General features: G+C 43.2%; 1 protein-coding gene and 1 long non-coding RNA gene across 2 annotated transcripts in view; both read right to left on the reverse strand.

The window, feature by feature from the left end:
* LOC133139497 (bromodomain adjacent to zinc finger domain protein 2A-like) overlaps positions 1–18,278 on the reverse strand; it is a 33,742-nt gene extending 15,464 nt beyond the window's left edge. Inside the window, 12 exon segments of the mRNA XM_061259077.1 lie at positions 2,584–2,649; positions 3,243–3,304; positions 3,601–3,817; positions 4,069–4,170; positions 4,400–4,508; positions 5,197–5,257; positions 5,454–5,888; positions 6,425–6,625; positions 9,774–11,453; positions 12,144–13,556; positions 14,602–14,731; positions 18,063–18,278. Of these exon segments, the coding sequence (XP_061115061.1) occupies positions 2,584–2,649; positions 3,243–3,304; positions 3,601–3,817; positions 4,069–4,170; positions 4,400–4,508; positions 5,197–5,257; positions 5,454–5,888; positions 6,425–6,625; positions 9,774–11,453; positions 12,144–13,556; positions 14,602–14,731 (4,476 nt within the window). The 5' untranslated portion in view covers positions 18,063–18,278.
* A 2,735-nt stretch (positions 18,279–21,013) lies between these two features.
* On the reverse strand, positions 21,014–24,099 carry LOC133138297 (uncharacterized). Its single transcript, XR_009709710.1, has 3 exons — positions 23,970–24,099; positions 23,757–23,819; positions 21,014–21,460 (listed from the first exon to the last, which is right to left on the reverse strand). It is a non-coding gene; the product is annotated as an uncharacterized LOC133138297 (long non-coding RNA).
* Between the last annotated feature and the right edge of the window lie 525 nt (positions 24,100–24,624).

The raw sequence follows: 24,624 nt of genomic DNA on the forward strand, positions 1-24,624 counted from the left end.
ACGTAATCTAGCCTCAAATATCCAGAACAGAAAAAGAAAATGTGCATAGAAGGGGTGGGAAAAGAGTAGTTAGCTTCATGGCATGATCATTAATTTCTTAATATCAGTAAAGATTCTTGCCCATGCTTGCAGTGACAGGGTGTGAGTATAGCTGAAGTTTGCCCAAAGTTTGCTCGGTTTTCTGTTTGCCCAACATTTGCTCAAAGTTCGCTCAAAGGCGACAATATCATTCAAATGTTCGGAGCCTCCGTCCTGATATTGCCACATCCGGATTAACCCAAAAAACGGAGGATACACCTTTTTTGCCGCTGTTAAGCAAAGTTTTTGAATAAGCGTGAGACTACAGTAAATCCTCAAATTGTGTCCGGGATTCTATTTGAAGCCGGGCCTCGGATAATTGCTGGGGGCGTGGCCGATTCGGACAAATAAAGGCCGGCCCCCAAAGGCCGGGGTAATATTGCCTACCAGTAGGGCTATCAGTCCATGAGCACTAGAAGACATTGTTTCGATTTAACTCAATGAAATAAAAGAGCTCTTCTTAATATTTTATATTGTTGGTTGGTTTAATACTGTTGCCAATGAAAAGTTGTTGCCCTACACCATGGGTCTCCAACACGTTGCTCTCAAGTTACCAGTCGCTTGCCGCCCCAGCACAGCGCACGTCCAATGAATTAATGAAAGCGGCTGCCTTGGCTCGCAATAAACAGACGGATGGAAATCCCGACACTCTTTCAACTACATAAAACTTAACAGTGAACCATCAAATACCCCCCAGATTTCAGTGCCCATCAGTCCCAACATTTAGCAATAGAATCAAACAGTCCAAAAGTAAATTAAATCCCAAACCAAAGCGAAAATCTTTTGATAGCCTACCGGTATGCTGCTCCAAACGAAATGCATGTCTCACAATAAAACACACTTTAGGAAAAAAAGATCCTTAACTTGCTGTTATCTACGCTAATTTGTTATTGTTCATGAAGGAGTGTCTGGCAAATTGTTATTTTATGGATTCTGGACTTGCATGTGATTTATTGCGTTTGAGAATATTTGCAATAAACTAAGTCGGTTAAGACCAAACAGTGTTTCCTGATTAGCCTACACTAATTGATTTCTGAACGGTTACAGGAAGTGTTGAACAGTGTTGGCCCACTTTAAGTGTAGCCTTTTACTTTATTTCTAAGAATAAAATTCTACACCAGAAGCCTAATAAGAAATAAAGGCCTGCCTCGAATACAAGCCTGCCCCAAATAAAGGCCTGTGCTTTGTGCAGCCTAAGTAAATAAAAGACCCCGGACACAATTTGAGGATTTACGGTATACAAGTTATTATCATCACCATCACATCAAATGGCATCATTCAAAGTGCTACCAAAACAATAAAACCCAATTAACAGATTATTTTGCTTAAGTTTATCAAGGATATAAGCAGTAATAGATTAAACCCCATTCAAAAGTGGAATAGTCCACAGCGGCAGTCAAACTGTAAACAAAGATGTATGAAGTTAAGATAGTTGTAAGTGTTGGATAAACAAAACCCACTAAGTACCAAATAATTCTAGAAATGTTGATTAAGGTTGTAACTTCAACATATCCAAAGTAGAGGGGGGGTCAGGTGAAATTTCTGACTTTGGTTTTCCAGGCAGATGTAAATGCCCATAAGTGGCCAAATTTAATTTTCCTTAATTTTAATTAGACAATGAGAAAGTGCTCCAGTTAAAAGTGTTAAAGTTAAAATGACACCAAAAATAAGTTCACTTTGGAGATATGACCACCCAAAATTGGACCCCAGTAAAAGAAGTGCATTTACAGGGAAAATATCTCCAAAACAAAAGTAGATGCATGTTTTCTGAGGTTAGATGTAAATATAATTATAAATACAAAATTACCTCAAGATACATATTTTCAAAGATTTAGGGCAAAATTGGAAACTAAAAAAAATTGGAAACTAAAAAAACAAAAAAACAATATGAAGCTCAAACTTTTAGGACAAACATTTCTACATCTCATCATTATACAGCAACACACAGAAAAATAAATAAATCCAAGTGGTGCTCTGGAGTTTGCATGGAATGGCCCCACTATGGGGGTTTGTCAGAACTCAATGTTGATTAGTTTTGCAAAGAGTTTCTCAAGATTCCCTGAATGATCCTCCACTTTAGCCCCGCTACCACAGTATCCAGGCTGCACTACTGCACAGCTAACTCTTGTTTAATGCCCCTCAATACCGTCAAATATTGGAATATGCTGACAATTTAAATGTATCTTTAATGGGGGAAGACTCGATCTCCCTTTGTTCTTAGATTTGGTTGTAGACGCCATATACATTTTTTTGTGCAACTAAGACAGAGGAAGTTTCTAAATAATAATAGAAATAATTAGAAAAGTGGCGTTAGACTGAGAAAAATCTCAGCTGTCAAAAACCTAAGCTTCTGTCACCGTCTCCATTGTAGCGTAAATGCGTGTTACTTTCAGTGTGCTCTGGGCTGAAAACAAGCAGGTTGTGCTTCTGCACATTACTGACTGACAGAGCACATCCAGCATATTCCAGGTGAAAGCAACGGCTTTTAACTTAGCAAGCACCCACCTTGGCTTTCCACACCCACTGTCGGACCTTTTTAGGCTTGGAGTCTTCCTTCTTTTTGTTCTTGGCCTGAGAGGGGAAAAGACAGACTTCTCTCACAATCTTACCCTCCACAAGTGACTGGAGTTAAACCAACAAATACACTGATCCGCTAGCAGGATTCCCATTTAATTTTTGACAAACAAAATTGAACAAAGCTGAAAAACATGGATATTTAACATTCAAATATATGTATATATGAATGTATACTGGTGATGGAGGAATTTTGTTATCTGCGCAGATCAGGGAGAGTGGAAACTACAGTTGCATTCAGACACATTCAAGCCGAACATGACAATGGAAGCTAGTATCAGATGCTGATGTTCAATTGTTCCATCATAGAGTATGACACTAGCATCTAGGTACAGGTATAACCAGATTTTAAAGCATACAAAATGGTCAGATTTAACAGTTGAGATTAAGAATATTAACATGCACTCACCTACTTTAAAAGGTTTCCCTAGTTTTTGCAGGAAACGCTTCCACCACATTACAGCGCAAATGGGATATAAATATTTACACAGAGGTATACTGATGCATAATCACAGGCACGAGATCCAAACTGAGCACAAACTAGGCTGCATGAGTAGAGCACAGATTCACATGCGATCACAGGCCCTCACCTTCCGTCGCATCTTCTTCATCATCTTAATCAGCTTCTCCTTCTCTTCTTCACTCAGTGTCTCTACAAATGCAGAAAACCCTGTTTTCACATCTTATGCAAGGATGTAGCACAGTCTACCAGTCTAGCACAGAAGCTCACCTACCATCAGAATTCTCTCTTCTCTCAAAAACACAATGAAAATCAAAAATTCAACATGGAAATGCGGATAAGCAGAGGGAAGGCTGCACTAAAGACTGTGGCTCTCCTTAAACAGGAGCGAAACAGGACCCAGCGCCCCACTCACCCCATCCTTTACACAGCCCAACCACGTTCTCCTCCCTGTTAGTCTTACCAAGCCCCACCCACCCCAGTCTTACCTTGCACCTCCAGCTTCTTCAGCAGCAGGTCAGCCATCTTAGCTTTGGGGGGCCTCCCTGGGCGGCGGGCAGGGCCCTTCTGGTTGCGAGTTCCCCGAGCACGGGCCCTGGCACGAGGACGCACCCTGTCCGGATTTGGGGGACGACCACGCCGGCCCGTAATGGCCATTATCATGGAGGGCACCTGCTCATCTGCCAGGAGGAACCAGTCCATACCCTGGGGAGGTTCAGCAAGTAATTTAGCCAATCAGAATCTTGTGCATTATTCCAACAGCCTTATCCAACTCACATATATCTTTACTCACTGTGAAACCCAATTAAAATGTTTAGATGTTTTCAGCATTGCTCCAGCATTACAGCATTACTCAGCATACTTTTATAAAACATCAACTATGAAGCACTACAAATGCATTTTTATTTATTTTTTCACACTGCAGAACCTCCCTCCCAACCAGCCCATTCACTGACCTCCGGTGTCTCGCGCTCCTCGTAGAAGTCGCCCACGGGCATGCGGGGGCTGAAGCTGAAGTGCTCCCTGGTCACCACCGTGACGGGGTGGCGGCTCAGATACTACCAGGAGAAAAGAGTCCTTTACTTCACGGCTCCATCCCACAGCTCCAGGAACCACCACCACCCCATTACCCAAGTCATACCGAGTCATATATGCAGCTCCACTGATAAAATCATGCTTACTTTTGAGATATTGTCGCAAGATCTACAAAGCACATTACATTAAGTGGGATTCGAACCCATATTCTTCTGGTTCCCCTAATTTTCCTGCGATTTGGGTGACCGTTACCTTGATGACCTCGGGGAACTGCTTCATCCTCTTCCCGCAGGGGCTGTAGTACCAGGTCTCTCCTTTCAGCCGATTCTCACACTTCCGCACGCGAACCTCCCGCTTCCACCTACCAGCGGAGAACAAGGTCACCAACTAACCAGACACGATTAGATGCATGCACCGGGGGCTTTTCAAACAAGCACACAGGGACAGCGGTCATTCACAAGCCTTTTTTTTTTAAATAAAAGATTTCTGCCCAACGTGAGGCAGTACATGGCAAAATCCCACCATAATTTGGAATGTCCAATTTGCCATTTGCAACCGCAGCCACGCTCAGTGGTCCCTTATGCCCAATCACTCTACATGTGGCATAACACCGGCATTTTAGTGGGCTACAGTCTGATCTAGCTGAATCACAAGGACATTAGGCTTGCCAGTTGACAGTTAACCCACGTTTCATGCTTAAATTTGAATATGGCAAAATAATAATAATCTGCTGAAAGGAGTGTACAGGAAAAATGTTTTGCATGATTCTAGCTAGTTTCTGAGAATCTGCGAGCAACTTTTTGTGCGAAAAAGTTGCCAACAGTGGTCATTAATTATGTGTTGCCCTCTGGAGCAACAGGCCTACAGCTGGCACGGTCCAGATTCAGTCCAAGACCATGGGGCTCATCGATGCACCATGCCTTAACCTAATGAGCCACATGGCAGCTCAAATCATTCATGAGCTTATCAAGCAATTTGACTTAAAATGTCAAATTGCACAAATGATTGAGCTAAAAATCGAGCTGTGAAGATCTGAAGAACCGTGTTACCCGTTCAGAAGGGGAAACTTCACTTGCTCCTCCGTCGCGATCCTCCTGCGCTGCACCTCCCCTGCAAGCATAAGAACACCACCCATCACTTCCCCTGCCCAAAACCTCCTCTATTGCCCAGGTCAATCAGTGCCTTTTCATCAATATCTTCCAAACCAAGAATCCCCCCTGCCAAGAAAAATGAAATACTTTCACTACTGTAACAAAAGTCTGCATAAGCTCTACGGGATGGGGACCCTGCTAAGAACTGCAGTTACCATTGGCTGTGGCTTCTTCCTCATCCTCGTCATCCTCCTCCTGTGCTGGGGCCTCCACCTTTGGAGTTTTGGGTAATTTTGCAGTGCCCTTTGAAGCCCCCTTTGCGGCCCGCTTGACCGTTCCCTTGACCAGGCCTTTCTTCGTTTTCAGCTGTTCTTTTTTTGCTTTCTTTGCTTCTTTTGCCACCTTCTCTTCTTTTCTCACCCTTTTCCGGGGTTTTGGAGTAACTGCATTGGGATGTTGGGAGGGGCCAGGCCCGGGGGGCGAGCCGACTGGCTCTTGGTGATGGGTGGGCTGACCCTTAGCGAGATTGGCCCTACCCTCAGAGGCCACTGTTGCGGTCACCCCCTTTTTCTTCTGCTCCCCTTTCTTCCTCCCCTCTGTGGTTCGGACCCCTCCCTCTACTGCTGTAGACACCAGGGACTCCGGGGGTACTGGAAGAAAAACATGGAAAGGTAACGGGTGAATAGATGGAAGCCCTGCTCACACTCAACGATCTAAAACTGAAGAAGAAGGTTGGACGAGCTATTTCCTATTCCTAATTCTGCGATGTATCAGGAATCAACCTTATTACGGTGCTTCAGGAGAATTGCAATGCATGATTTTGAACATGAATCATATTATGGTCTTCATGATCACATCTTTAAAATGTTGTGACTATCTAATGCCTTACCTTGCATTAGAAAGACACTTAACTCAACTCTGGATCACTACAATATTGTGGGTGGGTATTCTATTGGGGAGTGAGTGTGGCTCCAGAACAGATTTTTCCAAGAGGGAGATGGATATCTAGAGGACAGTTATGCAGGAATTGGAGCATTTCTTTTTCTTTTAACCATATTATCAGCCACATTTTACCATCAAAATTGATAGGTCCCCTTTAAGATTTTATTCAAAAGACATTTTAATGAAAAATATTTTTTCAAGTGAAGGGTTCTGGTTTTCTTTGCGAGGTTCATTTTGGCATTACCGTGGAAAGGGAGGGTGTGGGTTTTGGGGGTAGTCTCCACAGGGGTTCCAGCGTTTGGGAGTTTGGTGTGACTGACTATGGGTGCAGATTGTGTCAGTGCTGTGTCTTTTACTGGCAGCTCCTCATCTTGTTGAACCAGAGAGCAGCCCTTAGCTGAATCAGGGGCATCATGGCCACCCATTTCCTGTGCCTCATTAGAATCTGAAAGCACAAGATCACAGTTACATGCAAACTCTGTGGGTGGACAGTCTGAGGACATACTTCAAGTCCTCAGAGATGCATGCATGTCTACATGCACGCACACACCAACACAGAACCCTTTCAGTAACCCTGCAATTTTTTGGGAATGGACCACACAAATGAACCTGCAAACAATGACTTCAAGATGTATTCAATGAAATCAATGGTTAAATATGGTATATCGGATACTAAATATAAATCTGGTCTTCTTTGCAGTTACTTCTAGGAGGAATATGCCACCTGGGCCATGTTCAAAATAGCAATGTTTGCTCAAAACTTTGAACAGGCTTAGTGAACACTGCTAGAGCTTCACAATAACACTGGCTGTTTCAGATGGCTATGTCATCAGACGCGTCTCTGGGGGGGGCGTGACTTGGGTGCATTAATGTTAAATGTTAGAAAATATTCAAACTACATTCAAACTACAAACATCACTACTCTTGTTCCTATTGTTCAACTTGACTGGTTATGTCTGCAAACATACGTAGCAGTACAAGACAGTGAGAACAGCACTTAAAATCCCTGTACTGACAATTCCCTGGGAAATTTATGCAAATGCGCCTCAAACACAGGGTATTAATACTGCCCTTTTTAACCTGCCAACAGCTGACACTGTCCTTTCCCATTAGCCCCAGGGGCAAGGAATTAAAACAAGCTCAACCCCAGGCCATACCTCGTTTCTGGGTACCGAGTCTCACCTTGTTGAACTAAATAACAGTGAAAGCACTCCTCTACCTGATGCCAGAAAATGGCGGCCAGCGTTGGCGGTCTGCAGCCCTGAATTCCTGCCAGCGACTCCCAACAGTGCGCAGCAGAGCTGAGCAGGCAATCTGTCATCGAGTCGCTGAGCAGTTTCGACTTCCCGTTAGCGGCAGACGCGTGCACAACGCGACTGGCTGCCTGAAGACACCCCCAACACTTTTTTTTTTTAACAACAACCGCTCTCTGCACCTGGACCAGCCACTGTGCTTCCCCAAAACCCTCACACTTCAGAGGTAGATAAATTAACTGACAAATCCTTACACAATATTATGGCCATTTTCTCGAATTAACTTCCTTAACTAAAATGCAATTTGTCACAACCTTGTTCCAGAAAACATAAAATAAGCAATGCTCGCCTTTTCCTATGCATACACCTACTGATTAGTTTGCCTAAAAGCTGAATAGTATCTAGCACTGTATCAAGCCTGGTCTTGAAAACCCTCAGTGTTTCTGCGTCCACTACATGTCCTGGCAAGCTATTCTACACATTGACCACTTGCTATGCGAAAAAAATACTTCATAATCTACTTCTCCTTTGCCAATTTCCATTTGTGCCCTCTCGTTCTGCCAACTGAACTAACCTTGAAGAATCGCCTATAATTCACTTTGAGGATTTTAAATTCATCAAAGGGATTAACAATGAAATCCCCCCTAAAACTCCTTTTACTAAACTTAAAGAGATTAAGCATTTCAAATCACTATCCTTGTAAATCTTATCTTTTATACACAGAATCAATGTGGTTGCCCTTCTCTGAACCTTTTCTAGCACCTCTATATTTTTCTTATAGTGTGGTCCCTAGAACTGAATACAATACTGCAGGTGTGGTCTAACCAGAGTATTGTATAAGGTGAGTATAACATCCTTGGGCTTATACTCCATTTATTCATATGGCTATACTCTATATATTTATATCAGGGTATTTATGTTACTCCTTGATACCCTTGTTTTTGCTAGATTATTCAGGATGGTTATCAAATCACAAATTAAGGCTGTGCATAGCAGACAGCAATCATCGGTGATAAAGAATATGCAATTGGGGAAAACACTAAGCAGTTTCATTTGCCATTCTATTTTAATATAGTGACTAAATTAATCACCATTGCTGGAAATATGACAGCTAATCAAGCTTTTCAAAGAAAACAGCACCAGTTATACAAGCTGGTCAGCAATCATACCTGGAATTGCCTTACAGAAAAGTCAGAGGGACAATCTCCATGATTAGTACGAAAAGGAGGATCATGGATGAAGCCATCAATATAACTAATTTTACAGAGCCCTAAACATCACATTCTTTACAGTTTGGCTGCACTTGAATGAAATTTCTCAAATCTTGATAAATGTGACAACAGATAAACAAGTTAGACATGCAGACATGCAGGGTCCTCCCCAAAGAATGCAAGTGGCGGTGTGCCACTCTGTTCCCTCACTTGCGCCACTGAAACAATTTGTTCAAACACGAGTATGAAGATTAACTCCATTTACCGCATTTATTGTGGATATGCAGCAGGTAGCTCACCGGTTTCAATATATAGGTGAGACCGTGAGAATGTTACACAAGCCCTCAAACATGTAAAATGTCTTTTCATATCCCAGTGAACATTTTAGTGGTGAAAAGCCAGTGAAACACAGTCAAGGCATTCAGGTGAAAACCCAGGTATATCTGCTTGAAAAGTGAAACTTTCCTAGCCGACTAGGATGTAGCCAGGCTGAAACCTAAGATGTATTGGGATTAACCTCGATTTCCACCTCTCAAGCTGGTAAATTGAGTGCAGTAGCTTTCGTCAAATTGTTTTTACACTTGTTTCATAGCTAAGGTGTCATTATTTTGAGTTCAAATTACATGAATGTTATTGACAGGTTACTGAATTAAAAGTCTCAAGCTTTCTGCCTTTGGCAAGATGGCAAACAGATTTTAAGATAGATATTCCAACAGGAAGGCTTTTCCATCTACCAAATTCAACACCAGACGTAGGTCCCAGAAGTAGCATCTTCAATCCCTACAAGTTTGTTACCATTTTCGAGACCTCTGAATTAAAAACCAAAAAAAAATTGATGGGATAAATAAATCATGCTTGTCTAATGCCTTAATTTACAACGTTTGTTTCTTGTCTGAAGTCCTTTTTGTGTGTGTTTAAGGCCCCAGAATACAGAAAATTACATTTAAAGTGGTTTAAAAATACAAAAGCTCAAACCCCAAGCCCACATCCCTCCCCCATAGAAGGCCTGAGCACCATTGTTAAAACATTCTGGGGAAAACCCTGATAAGCTTAACTCTGTAATGCAGGCAATCTGTGAAAGCATCATAAGGTAAAGAGGTCTGAATGGCTCAGACCAGATCTCACTCACCATCAGAGGTGGAGGACAAGGATATAGCACTCTGGGAGGCCTTGTTGAAGGACTCTTCCAGAACAGAGGAATAGTCAGCTTGGGAATCCTCAGCGGCAGAGCCAATTACCGCCGTTTCCTCTTTGTCAGACACGTCAGCCTCTTCAGAGTCCTCCGTGACCCAGCTCTCGTCAGCCAATGGGCTTTCAGCAAGGGAGGTGTTTCCAGGCGCATCATCCAGGGCAACAGCCTCTCGTGTCCCGGCGTCCCTGGAGGGGCACTGTCCTGTCAGGGAGGGGCCGTCCCCATGGCTGACGGGCCGGGACTTGTTGCTTTGAGGCCCTCCCCCACACTCTCCAGCCCCTGATCCCGCATCCAAGAGCCCACCAACCAGAGGAGACTTGCGATGGTGAGCAGTCAATGCATCTGAGCCCTTGAAGCCCACTGCATCCTGGTTGGCGGCAAGATCAGGGACAGGGGCCTGCTTGGGCAGAAAGATCCTGGACTGCTCCGACTTAGTTTCCACTGAGACAAGTGGAGGAGGAGCAGCAGTCACAGAAAGAGCAGGTGCCATGGGAGTGGAAGGCACCGCTGGAGGTGCGGGACCTGCGGGAGGAGCAGGGGCTATAGAAGGAGAATGCGTTACAGGGACAGTCTGAGGAACAGGTGCCACAGGATGAGCAGCTGCTATAGCTGGAGCAGACTTAACTGCAGGGAAAGTCTGAGGAGCAAGGGACAGGAGACCTGCTGGAGCAACAGGCGACACAGAGGGAGCATGGACTATTTTAGGGGCAGGTGTTGCAGGGGGAGCGGGGAGCGGTTTAAGGGCAGGCACTGCAGAGGGAACAGAAAATGTTGATGGGGAAGGTGCCAAAGAAGGAGCAGGGACCATTGGAGGGGCAGGTGCCGTAGAGGGAACAGGGACCGTTTTAAGGGCAGGTGCTGCTGAGGGAACAGGGATAGGTTTAGAGGCTGGTGCCAGAGAGGGAACGGGGACCATTGGAGGGGCAGGTGCCGTAGAGGGAACAGGGACCGTTTTAAGGGCAGGTGCTGCAGAGGGAACAGGGACAGGTTTAGAGGCTGGTGCCAGAGAGGGAACGGGGACCATTGGAGGGGCAGGTGCCAAAGAGGGAACAGGGACAGGTTTAGGGGCAGGTGACAAAGATGGAACAGGGACCATTGGAGGAGCAGGCGCTGCAGAAGGAACAGGGACCATTTTAGGGGCAGGTGCTGCAGAGGGAATCGGAACCGTTTTAGGGGTAGGTGTCAGAGAAGGAACTGGGACCATTTTAGGGGCAGGTGCCACAGAGGGAGCAGGGACCGTTTTAGGGGCAGCTGCCACAGAGGGAGCAGGGACCATTGGAGGAGAAGGTGCTGCAGATGAAAGAGGGACCGTTTTAGGGGCAGGCGGCAAGGAGGGAGCAGGGACCGTAGGAGGGGCAGGGGCCGCTTGAGGGCCGGTAAAGGCGGCAGGACCAACGTCCCTCAACGGGTCTCCTTCCTTGTAACGCTTGGCTGCAAGGTGTCCCGGGTCAGGAGGGAAGAGCTGAGCCCGCTGCCTGAAATCACCCTGTGCCCCAGCAGTAAAGGCGGCCAGCCGGTGAGAAAATCCCTCCGCCTGGGGCGGGCGCTGGGGAGCCGAAATGCTCTCCACCCGGCCATAGCTGCTGTCCATGCCATCATAGATCTCATGGGAACTCCCTGGGAACACAATTAAGAAAAAATGAAACAATTTGAAAGAATAGATAGAAACTAGTTCACAAAATAGGAACACAGAATAATTCAATATAGTTCATTTGCAAGCATATGCATTTCCAACAATAAGCAGATGCCCTTATTCCCTTATATCATTTGATTACTCCAAAAAACAGGTTTCACCAATATAGGCACACCTGGTTTACTTTCTGCAAACACCCCTGGCAAACATGACAGTTTTGAGTCTTTTCCTATCATTTCTGATAAGGTTAGAGAACACAATTGGAGGGATTTTTGACGATTCCTCCAGGCACTTTTCAGAATCATTGATATCCTTGGATTAGCAGTTATGGACCTCCCCTCTCCCGCCCAGATGTTTTTGATGGGACTAGTCAGGAGACTGAGATGGCCACTGCAGAACATGGATGTTGTTTTTGAATGTTTTTCCAAAAAACATTGAAACATGAGAATGTATTGAAACAAAGTATGTAGTTTTCCTGTGCGTGTCAACATGGCATATGTATTATCATCCACGTTGTTTACTATAGCCTTTTCTTAATTTTTGTATTTATTTTTTAATCAAGGGTGCCAATAATTCTGGAGCCCACTGTATATACTCCCAATTTACTGGCCTAAAAGAGGTGTGAAAGTATCTGCATATCTGAAGAGGGGAAGCCAGCAGTGTTGAAACTCTACCTTGGGAGCCAGCAGGCTGGGAACCGGAGCGCCCCAGGGGGCCATCTCGAACCAAAGCCCCGTTCTCCCGCATGGAGGGCATTATTGGCACAGGGGGTGCCTGCAAGGGAAGGGGGCTACTTGAGGGGGGCATTACCGGCACAGGGGAGGCCCGCAATGGGAGGGGGCTTCCGGGAGCCATCCGGCTCACGCTGTGGTGCTGGGGGCTATGGCGAGGCGGGGTGAAGTTCTGTGGGATTTGGGGCATTATCTGCGTCAGCGGGGGGAACTGAGCCGAGGGTGGGGCCTGCGATTGGGGTGGAGTCTGGGAGTGAGGAGATGCCTGGGAGAGGGGTGGGGTCTGTGGGTGGGGCAGGCCCTGAGAAAGGGGCAAGGCCTGTGAGAGGGGGAGAGCTTGGGAGTGGGGCGGGGTTTGGGAGTGGGGTGACGTTTGGGAGTGGGGTGGAGTCTGGGCGTGGGACAGGGCCTGTGGGAGCGGCAGAGTTTGTGAGTGGGGCGGGGTTTGGGAGTGGGGTGGAGTCTGGGAGTGGGACACGCTCTGGGAATGGGTCAGGGCCTGTGAGTGTGGAGATGCCTGCGAGAGGGGTGGTGTCTGAGAGTGAGGTGAAGTCTGAGTGTGGGGCAGGGCCTGAGAATGAGGTGGGGCCTGAGAACGGGTGAGAGCCTGGGATTGGGGTGGAGCCTGAGAGTGAGGGAAGGCCTGAGAATGCGTCAGTGTCTGTGAGAGGGGAGGAGTCTGAGAATGCGTCAGTGTCTGTGAGAGGGGAGGAGTCTGAGAATGGGGCGGAGCCTGTGACAGGGGTAGGCCCTGAGAATGGGGTGGAGCCTGGAACTGGTAGTAGGACATCCCATTAGGCACCATGCCATAATGATGATGCTGCTGCTGCTGCTGCTGCTGCTGCTGATGTTGCTGATGCTGAGATTGCGGATGGTGGTGGTGGTGGAGGTGTGCCTGTGGGTGGAGCTGCTGCCGATGATGTTGGGTGGGGGCCATGCCAGGGTGCACATGGCCCTGGTAGGCCCCGTACCCACCATGGGAGCTGTACCCTGCTGCCATGGGAGAACCACCATGCTGCTGGGTGGGGCTGCCCCTACTCCAGTACTGGCCCCCTGTCAGGGTGACGTTGGGCGGGGCGGTTGCAGGGGCCTGCCGGGAGCCATTAGCCTGGTACTGGGCATGGCCCTGGAAGTGCTGCTGTAGCCCGGGGCCCTGCTTGTGGTGCATGGCGGCCCCCTGGCCAGCACCCGTGGCAGGGCTGTACTGAGGCGGGCCCCACAGATAGTCGTAGCCCAGGCTGCTGTGGTGCTGGTGGTGACCGGTCATGTGTGAGTAAGAGGTGGGGGGGTGTGGGCCAGCCACGCTGGTCCCAGCTACAGTAGTGACGCCATTCACATTCAAGTCGCCATTGAGGTCTGCAAAAACAAAACGGGGAGAAAGGTCACAAAAACGAGGAAAAGGTTTGTGTGGAGCGTTCCGCAACTGGTTGTGACGTTGGATGAGTAATGTTTCCACGCAGTGTAAATTTAATCTACTGTGTAATACAGTTCACAGGAACAGTGTTGCTCATCAGCCTTGCATTTAGTAGTATACCTAACATTTACTCAGATTATCATTGGCTTATTTCCAATGCAAACATTTACTATTTTTTGTACACATTGAAGTGAGGACACTAATCCCAGCTGACTGCAGCAAATTATTTTCTTATTAGCATTATTATTATTTTTATTTTTATCATACAACTACACCAGCACAACGACAATAAACGTACATATCTCTGTGCAGATTGACTTAGATTGACTTAGATTTAGACTTAAAATCTTTTGTATCTTTCTCAATGAGGTGAGACCGCCTGACTCATTTCAAGATTTGCTAGTGAGGTAAGAATTAAATTTTACAAGAATATTTACTTGTTTTAAATTAGTTTTTTCTACTTGACAAAAAATGTCATGCAAGACATACTTTTTTCCCTGTGTTAGAATTTGTTTTTATTCTGAAATTTGCTTTTCATTTTCTTTTTAGTTCCAATTGTGTCCTCCTGGCTTGGGTGACAGAACATAAGCAATACTTAAATGACACTGCCACAATTTTTCCAGTGCAGGAAATGCCAGGCCACACCAACTTGCTCCCTGCACACATAAATCTACATCATATTTCAATTTATGTTCCAATGAACACAGAACAACTCAGTTCTTTATCAGAACATTATCATCAAGGTGTAGCCCAACCATGGAAAGGACAAACAGACCAGGAAGTGCAACAGCTTTGGTCAAAATACTTCCCAGATAACAACACAGAATCACCTCAATGGTATTTCAGTCTAAAAATGATTCATTTTGCAGATCTGTTTTCACTTACAGCCATTTTTCATGCATGTGCCCACTTCCACAGATTCAGCAGCTGTTGGGACTGCACAGGGAGTGTTGATACGCTTTTGAATGTGAGGACAGAGGTACTCACTCTTTCCCTGCTGAGAGAAGCTCATGGAGGAGCCGTTGGTATAGAGAGACTCCCCCGAGGACGGCTTCAGTCCTGAGTTTGCAGACACCGCGGGGTGGCCCCCAAAGTTGTACTGGTTATTTGCCTCCATCTGCAAGACAGTGTTTCCAAACATGTCATTTCTAGAATCATATAGCCTAAAGCAATATACAACCACAGGTGAAAACTCACTCAGTCAAACCACAATACCACAATAAGGCCGCAATGATAACACAATATATTTCTAGCATGCCCTTGTACAGACAGTAAATAATCAGTGATACAAATACAACATTAAAAGGAAAATAAAATAAAATAACAATTTTAATAATCTGTTATTGAGTGAAATTCTGTGCTAATGACGCGCAGAAATAGTTTCCACGATATGACGTATACGCCAGTCACGGCTCTTTTGGGAAGAATTTTTGGAGTCGATCTGACAGGCATCAAATGAGAAGAGGGGAGCAGAGCCATAGCCTACAGCTCCAGGGAGGGAGAATACCTGTCGCTGGGCAAAAGAATATTGATTGGAGGAGAATGGAACCTTGACAGACATTTGATCTAGAGATGTGCCCGCTGGTACACGATGGTCAAATCTAGTAAAATCTTGTTTTACAGGAAGCAGATGGAAAAATACTTTGGGGTGATGATACACAATATATATAATGTATTTTTTTGGGAATATATACTTTAAGTTGGCATGGTTATGAAGAATTGACTAAATTGAGGGAAAAGTAATCTCAGAGTGTCTTTGACACAACCTCTGGGACCTAGAAAACCATCAGCAGCAGACTGCTACCGCCACCACTACTACGACGTCAACCAACAATAATAACAAAAATAATAATAATAAGCATCATAATCTTGCAAACAGAGTGAAACAAGCTGTCATCTCAGTTCAGTGGTGAACAATCCCAGGATTTCAACTTTTATAGATGCTGGCAGGATATCATTAGCAATCAAGGTAATCAAACTCCATGATTTTTGGTGTAAGAAAGACAAACTTCTTTGCACTGAAGATCACAGGAAATGGGTCATCTTCAAAAAAAAAATTTTTTAAAGCCCCTTTTAGCAAAATACAAACAAAATAAAAAATAAAAATGAGGGTATGTCATAGAGTGGATTTCATAAGATTCACAGCCAGAACTTTAAGAATATTAGCCAATATGAATGTAGTTTTAAATGGTTTGCATGATTTAAAGCAATGGTACACAGTAAATGTAAAACTGTCATTAACTGGTTCATTAAGACAGGGACAGGTTGGTAATTCCCTTGCAGGGCCATAACTAGTTGTGCCTGTGTCATGTATTCCCCTTAAAAACCAAATCCTAACTTCACCATTAACATCATAACCCTCACGAGCACTCCTTTATACCTTAATAATACAAATCTTCAGGCATCTTAAGAAATTTGTTCCAAAGTGCAACCAGCTCAGACATGGCCGAATAACATACAATGACAAGCGAGGCAAATAAACAAATCATACTTTCATCATCACCGTAACAACCCCCACACAAGCACTCTTTGTGGATTAATAACGCAAACGACAGGCATTCAGTCACCCACTTACGACCAAATACCAAAGATCTCAAACGTGAGTTACCACTTCAGAAGTTTAAACGGATTTCGTTGCTTCATGCAAATGTTATATTCCTGATTAAAGTACTGAAGAATGACGTGAAAAGTTACATTAAATAAGTCTGATTATCTGCAGAAGTACCTAGCTACCTCACATTTACAGTAACCAATGAACACAGCGTCGGGAATTGGCTAGTGAGGGTGCAGGCGTTGTCAGTACCATTGCTGGTAGAGGCTAATCCACTAGCTTGCTACTTGTTCTTGTCAGAACATCGCATCGCGTTTCCACACACTTAAAATGTCGCAGTACCAAATCATAGCGTATACATGTCACCTCCTTCTCGGTTTCATGTGATGAACACAATGCACAGATAATTGCTATTAATAATAAATTCATAACAGAACGAAAAATAAGCATCCTGTCTGTTTTGGTTAAAAAACAAACAAACATGTAGTTATTTACCTACGATACCGACTGACACCAAACGTTAGGGGGTAAAACAATGCGCAGCTTCATCTGATATGGCCTGCTAGCTAAATATGTAGCTAGCTTGCTAGCCTAGATTTCTTCATTTTAGCTATACGAAAGCAACTGAAGGAAAATACTGACGTAGATAGCTACATGCAGATAATTTTGTCGAACAAAACTAATCCTACAAATAATCATGTGATGGCAAGTTATACATCGGCAAAACGATAAGAAATAAAAAATAGTTATATCATCGATAAAAGGTAGCTATACTAACTCGCATAACAAACAACTAACGTTACCAAATTCGATAGCGTAGCACGCTAGCTCTGTGTTGACATGAGGTAGAGTTAGCTACGGTAGCTTGTACAGGCTAGCTAGCTAGTCAGCGATCAAACGCGTCTCATTAGCTAGCAATATGCTCAAAAATATAAATCGCTATAGCCTCATCACGACTCTATAGCAAATTAGTCTTCACCATCAGTATAGCCATTTTCTCTGTTTCCCGGAAAGCTAGCTACCCATGGTTATTTGAAACTGAAAGTCTTGGCGTTAGAGCCAAGTTATCTCGACAACAATCCAGTCAGCTAGCTAACGTTAAGTTTCATTCATAAGTCGCCAGCTAGTTAGCCAACTAGCAGCAAAATTCGCGGCCACATCTTCGCATTGCAACGTTCTACTTTACATAGCAAATATTTAAAAACGTAAATTGTCCAACTTGATCCATCCTAACAATTTAAACATGTATTCCTAACTAATGTTGAGTTGTTGCTATCCAAGTCAGTTTGCCACCCTGGCTACAGAGCCTAGCTAGTTAACGTTAGCTAGAAAGCTATACTGAACCATCCATTTCAGTAAATTCAGCTAGTAGCGAGAAATTATAAACGTTATCTAATAAACTAATTGTCCAACGATGATAGTCATAGTCATATTTACCGTTAATTATTTCTGATTCAACTTTGTTTTACAAACATTCGGGCCTCTATTAAAACAATTAAGGCCTTTGTTTACTAGCTAAGTATGATAACGTTACACGAGAAACCAGTCCTTAGCGAGATATTTAGCGAGCTGAATAATTAGCTGTGAAACTTAGCGTGGCCATTCTAGCTTGCATATAAAGTGTCGTGATACTCACTACGAATCCCAACCCCCTTTGGAAACTTGTAATGCAATTTTATACTTAGCTAACAGTATTTCATTTAAAATAGACGGAATGTTAAACGCCATCACGATGTCGTGTTTCTCGATTAACAACTAGGATGCTCATCTTGGCTCAAAAGCCATCAAATAAACTCACATTGTTTTCCTGACTCGCAGAGGAGAAATTTAAACGGCAACCATATACACAAATTCAAAAGTTTGCGCACTAAAATAATATAATATAAAACTACCGAACCTTGCAATCTTTGTTTTCCAAGAAGTCCGTGTATTTGGGTTTCCAATTTAAGATGAAACAGAAGAGGCCAAAGCCGATGTAAATAGTAAATAGGTAGCTAATCGCTAACCTCTAGGCTCCAAATTAGCAAACATGGCTGGTGTTATTGCGTGCAGCCATGATCATTGAAAAGAAAGAAACAGAGTGGAGAAAGGAAGTGAATGGTGCTTCACACGCTGCGGGGTATCGGCCTGTCCCGGGTCCTAGAGCCGGGGAAATTTCACACTGACCCCTCGCTGTAACGAATGTTATAGGTAACGATGACCAATTAAGCTATACCTCAATAGCCGACCTTTTATATATGCACGCACTCAGTGACCACTTTAGTAGGTAGACCTGTGCACCAGTTAATGTAAATATCTCATCAGCCAATCATGTGCCATCAACTCAATGCATAAAAGCATGCAGATATGGTTAAGAGGTTCAGTCGTTGTTCAGACCAAACATCCGAATGGAAATGTGATCTAAGTGACTTTGACAGTTGAATGGTTGTGATGGGCTGGTTTAAGTATTTTAGAAACTACTGATCTCCTGGGGTTCAGGCACAACAGTCTCTAGAGTTTACAGTACGTGGCAGTTCTGTAGGCAAAAATGCCCTTGTAATGAGAGAGGTCAAAGGAGAATGGCCAGACTGGTTCAAACTGACGGGAAGGTGTTGGTAACTCAAACAATGTCGTGTTACAACAGTGGTATGTAGAAGAGCATCTCTGAACACACAACACATCAAATCTTGAAGTGGATGGGCAACAGCAGTACTGGGAATTTCCCCACAGAATAGCCTGAATTCTTCATGGCATTGAGTTGATAAGGTGCTAGAAACGTAGACATGATAGTATGAAGTTGCTCCAAATTTGTCGGCTGCACATTCATGCTGCAAATCTCCTGTTCCACCACATCCCAATCACATCTCTATTGGATTGCAATCTGGATTTTGTAATCATTTTTTTTTTGTATCCCCAGATCAAATTGATCTTGTAGATTTTGTCCTGGTTTTTCAAAGAATTTTGAGATAGGATCATTCTGATCAAGATACCACAAGATCAGAATTACAGAATCTAGATTTGCAGTGTTTGTATCAGTATCTATCTGTTGGTCAAAATAGTGCAACATTTAATTAAGAGAAACATGTTTCAAAAAGTGTAATTCAGTTTGCATATTAGTCCTATTCATCATTCATTAGTCCTACCCAATACATAGGCCAAAGTCAGACTAATAAAAAAGATTTTAAAAAATGCTTTAACTTTAAAAACAAATAAAATAATGAAATTAAATTGTTTTGAGAGCATTATGTTTTTACTGATCAATCAACAGTAGTTAAAATAATGGTTTACTACAGTGTGTCTCTTTGACTGACATTCATCTAGATTCTGGCATAGCATTTTATGAGGAAGAACTATGATATTCTTGTTTTTGCACCTACCCTTTTAGACTAGATAAAATAATATATTTTCAAATAACATCCCAAAGCAATTTTAAGGCTGACTTTAGACCATTTTTAGTGCTGTGGGTTCTTCTTGAAAATATGTTATTGTCCTTTTCGAATAGACATTGTACATTGAAAGGGTTTGTGTTCATTATTATGTGTGTAAATGCTTAGTTGGAACAAAAGCCTACACCCACACCAACCCTTTCTGGGAAAGATGGAGTATTCCTCAGGTATTACATGGGTATATCACATAAGAGGATGGCTACTTCCCTTATAATGGTAAGTCACTTATATAATGTGGGGATGGAATCTGGTTATTTTCAACACAGCCAGAAAAGGTTAGCCTAGTTCTCATTCGGTTTTGAGTACCTTCTGACTTATTAGGTATTGTAAACACTGTGGGTGTTTATGGGAAATAGATATTAAGCACGTGCATCAAAACCAGATTGTCTCAGGATGCTTAGATTTGCCCTGTGTTGGTTACGGTTTGCTTTTCACATCCCTGTCCAACCATCTAACTCCTGAAAAGATTGGATAGGATATTTCAAGCAATAGCCCCTTGTGCAACCCGTGATATGGAGGCGGGTTCGTGTAAAACTAGTACAAGGTGAGAAGTGAAAATGTAGTAGCCTATATGCACATCACTACTTATGCCGATTCATGCGTGTGTGTAAATATATATATACACACACACACACACACACACACACACACACACACACACACACACACACACACACACACTCACTGAACACTTTATTAGGAACATTTATACTTTATTACACGTACATATTCCTGCGATTATCTAATCAGCTATCAGAATGGGGAAAAAATGTGATCCAAGTGACTTTGACCGTAGAATGATTGTTAGTGGCAGACAGGGTGGTTTGAGGATTTCAAAAACTGCTGATCTCCTGGGATTTTCACACACACTAGTCTCTAGAGTTTGCAGAAAATGATGCAAAAAACAAAAACAGCAGTTCTGCAGATGCATTGTTAATGAGAGACGTCAGAGGAGAATGGCCAGACTGGTCAAAGCTGACAGGAAGGTGACAGTAACGCAAATAACCACACATTACAACAGTGGTATGCAGAAGAGCATCTCTGAACACACAACGCATCATAACTCTAAGTGGCTAGGCTACAGCAGTACAAGTCTAAAAAATAAGTCTAATAAATACCTAATAAAGTGCTCACTGAGTGTGTGCGTATATATATATATATATATATATATGTGTACACACACACACACACACACACACACATACACACAAAAGTTTTAGGCAGGTGTGAATAAATGCCGTAAAATAAGAATGGTTCCGCAAAGTGAGTGAACGGAAGAAAAATCTAAATCAAATCAATATTTGGTGTGACCACACTTTGCATTCAAACCAGCATCAATTCTTTGAGGTACACTTGCACAAAGTCAGGGATTTTGCAGGCATATAGTCAGGTGTGTGATTAACCAATTATACCAAACAGGAGCTAATGATCATCAATTTAATATGTAGGTTGAAACACAATCATTAACTGAAAGAGAAACAGCTGTGTAGGAGGGTTAAAACTGGGTGAGGAACAGGCAAACTCTGCTTCCAAGGTGAGGTTGCTGAAGACAGTTTAATGTCAGAAGTCATACACCATGGCAAGAGTGAGCACGGCAACAAGACACAAGGTAGATATATACTGCATCAGCAAGGTCTCTCCCAGGCAGAAATTTCAAGGCAGACAGGGGTTTCCAGATGTGCTGTCCAAGCTCTGTTGAAGAAGCACAAAGAAACGGGCAACGATGAGGACTGTAGACGCAGTGGTCGGCCAAGGAAAATTGTGCAGCAGATGAGACACATCATGCTTACTTCCCTTCTCAATCAGAAGATGTCCAGCAGTGCCATCTGCTCAAAACTGGAAGAAATCAGTGGGACCCAGGTACACCCATCTACTGTGCAGAGAAGTCTGGTCAGAAGTGGTCTACATGAAAGAATTGCGGCCAAAAAACCATACCTCCGACATGGAAACAAGGTTAAGCGACTCAACTTCGCACAAAAACACAGGTGCAGAAAAATGGCAGCAGGTTCTCTGGACTGATGAGTTTGAAATATATGGCTGTAGCAGAAGGCAGTTTGTTCACAGAAGGGCTGGAGAGCGGTACAAGAATGAGTGTCTGCAGGCAACAGTGAAGCATGGTCTGAGGCATGCAAAAGAGAAGCCTGAAGCCTTTTGGAACAATGTGCTTTCGACTGACGGAACCAAAATTGAACCTTTTGCCCACCATCAAAGAAGGTATGTTTGGAGAAAAATTGGTGAAGCCTTTGTAGAGGATGGAGATGGATCCATTATGCTTTGGGGTTGTGTGGCAGCTCAGAAATATTGTGCGAGTGGAAGGAAGAATGGATTCCACCAAATATCAAGAAATTCTAGAGACTAAATCAGGTCAGTTTAAACATTGAATTTGAAGAGAGTTTGGGTATTCCAGCAAGACAGTTATCCAAAGCATACTTCAAAAGCAACCATGAAATACCTCCAGGAAAGAGCATTGTTTAGCATTGTACCATTTACAGATGAGGTTCACTTCAATTTCTACCACTATATGTATGTATGTATGCATGTACACACACACACATACACATACACATAGAGCACTTTATTAGGGATGAGACTATATATATTTTTTTAACTTATTGCTCTTTTGCTGCTGTAGCCTATCCACTCAGAGCAGGGGTGCACAACATCTGCTTTTAACTACTAAATTAGCCCAATCATATCTTGATCTGGCATTTGTATGAGCATCAGGTACAGCCACAGACCGCAAGTACATCCTAAAGACTTTACTGTGCTCAAGTACATGATTGAACCAGTGTAGTTGCCAGAAAACTAAAGTTATGGCAATTGGTTGGAATGAAAACCTGAACATAGGCCATCCCTCCAGGTGCGGAGCCGTGCACCCCTGACTGAGAGGCGCTGTGTGTTCAGAGATGTTCTTCTGCATACCACTGCTGTAATGCAGGGTTATTTCTGTTACTGTCAGCTTTGACCTGTTTGACCCTTCTCCAATGATCTCTCTCATTAACAACACATTTGACCGCAGAATGGTTGCTCACTGGATGTTGTTTGTTTTTCCACACCATTTTCTGCGAACTCTAGTGACTGTGTGAAAATCTCAGGAGATCAGCAGTTTCTGAGATATTCAAACCGCCCTGTTTGGCACCAACAATCATTGTACAGTCACTTGGATCACATTTCTTCCCCAATCTGACATTTGGTCTGAAAAACAGCCTAACCTCTTGAACATATCTGTATACTTTTATGCCTTTAGTTGCAGCAACATGATTGGCTGACTAAATATTTGAATCAACAAGCTGGTGTGCAGGTCTACCTAATAAAGTGCTCAGTGAGTGTATATACATACATTAGTGGCAAAAAGCACTATTTTCAGCAATACTGTACTGAACCTAAAATAATCGGAAATATGCACGGGAGAAACGCCCTTATAGGTGCAACTCAGTAGTATAGCCCCCCTTCAGCCCAAAATAGGAAGCTCCAGTGTGACATCATCAAAACCAATCACACATCCACGTGTTTACTCGGAATCGAATTTCAGGTCTATTGAAAGATATGTTTCGGGAGTCAACTAAAAAGCAAAAATGATTTATTTTTTTAGATCGAGACAATTTAACTTAAATAATAAATGTGACATAAAATCGACAAGGCCCGTCTCCGTTATTACACGTGCATGAGCCTTTTTTGCGTCCAAGCTGTTGGAATCCAACGCTTTTATAATAAAACGAAGTGCATTATTTCCCCTCAAACTATCAGCAAAATAATTTGATTAAAAATGTTCTCGGAATCAATATTTCAAATCGAGTCGGAGAGCTGTCTGAAATGCCCTCGTTAAATTACACGTGATAACATGTTACGGACATTTACAGCCATTCCCTGATTAGCCTATACTGGCAACTGGTAGAAAACAAAATGGGGAAACGGAGTAGATTTTTTATAGATTAAGTAACCTCAAGTAATGTAAAAATATGTATGGCTGCATTAAGCAAAATTGGTATCAGCTAGTAGTTTTTGGCCAGTCTTGCCGATTGTTTATTTTAAGAAAAGGTAGCCAAAGTAACATTAATCTTCTCGTTTGTTGTGTATAACCAATCCGGTGTACTCGCAAGTAATGGTTGTGTGAATTCATTTCCCAATTCTACTTCCATTTTTAGAAACGAAAAGGGTTTATTTACCTTACTAATTACTGTGTGGCTTTAGGACCCAGCGCAGGCCTGCGTGGTGTTGCAGGAAGTAGCCTAATACAGCGCGCCCACCGGGGGAGAGAGGCAGGGACACAAAACAGGAGGGTGAGACGAAACAAAATGGACTTCAATTAAACAATGTGAAATTAGATCACAAGCGAAGACGAACCATAACGTCCTGAAAGCGACGGAAATATAGCTTACCATCGACACCTGCCCCCTTTAGATAGTAATCTGCATTTGAAAAACAGGACTGGTTCACACGAAGCGATATAACGATGAATTAAGTTTTTCACCCCTTCATTTGCCTCATCTGCGTTTTCCTGTTTATTCCCAATGCAGCCCAGAGCAGGTGGCCAGCTCTTAGACTAAATGACGTCACCCCTGCGCTGGCTCATCACGGCTAAATCGGAACGATGGTCATAATTTTTATGTAAAAAAATCATATATAAATCCAAAATAAGGGTTACACGAGTAGGCTATAAATAAAGACGGCGGAAACTACGTTTTATCACCGACATTCGAAAGCTTAATGGTGCCTTCCAATATTTTCGTTAGTAGCCCATTTAGTTTACATTTATCGTAATGTATTCATTGTTATAGGAATTAGGCCAACACATTTGAAATTGGTTATAAATGTAACTAAACAAAAGTGCATCTATTAAATTGGTCGGCGTTAAACGGTACATTACCAATGTTCATTCTTAAAATGTAACGAGCTGTATTAATGCAATAAGCTTTTTAGCTCTTATTATATGGCACAATTTAACACATTATGTGCATCCTTCTGTTGGAATCTATTGCAGTGCACTGATGTAATGAGCTGTTGTCCTTGCAGTATGGATGGATGTCAAGGTTA

This window comes from Conger conger, chromosome 10, assembly GCF_963514075.1.
Source record: "Conger conger chromosome 10, fConCon1.1, whole genome shotgun sequence".
NCBI lineage: Eukaryota > Metazoa > Chordata > Actinopteri > Anguilliformes > Congridae > Conger > Conger conger.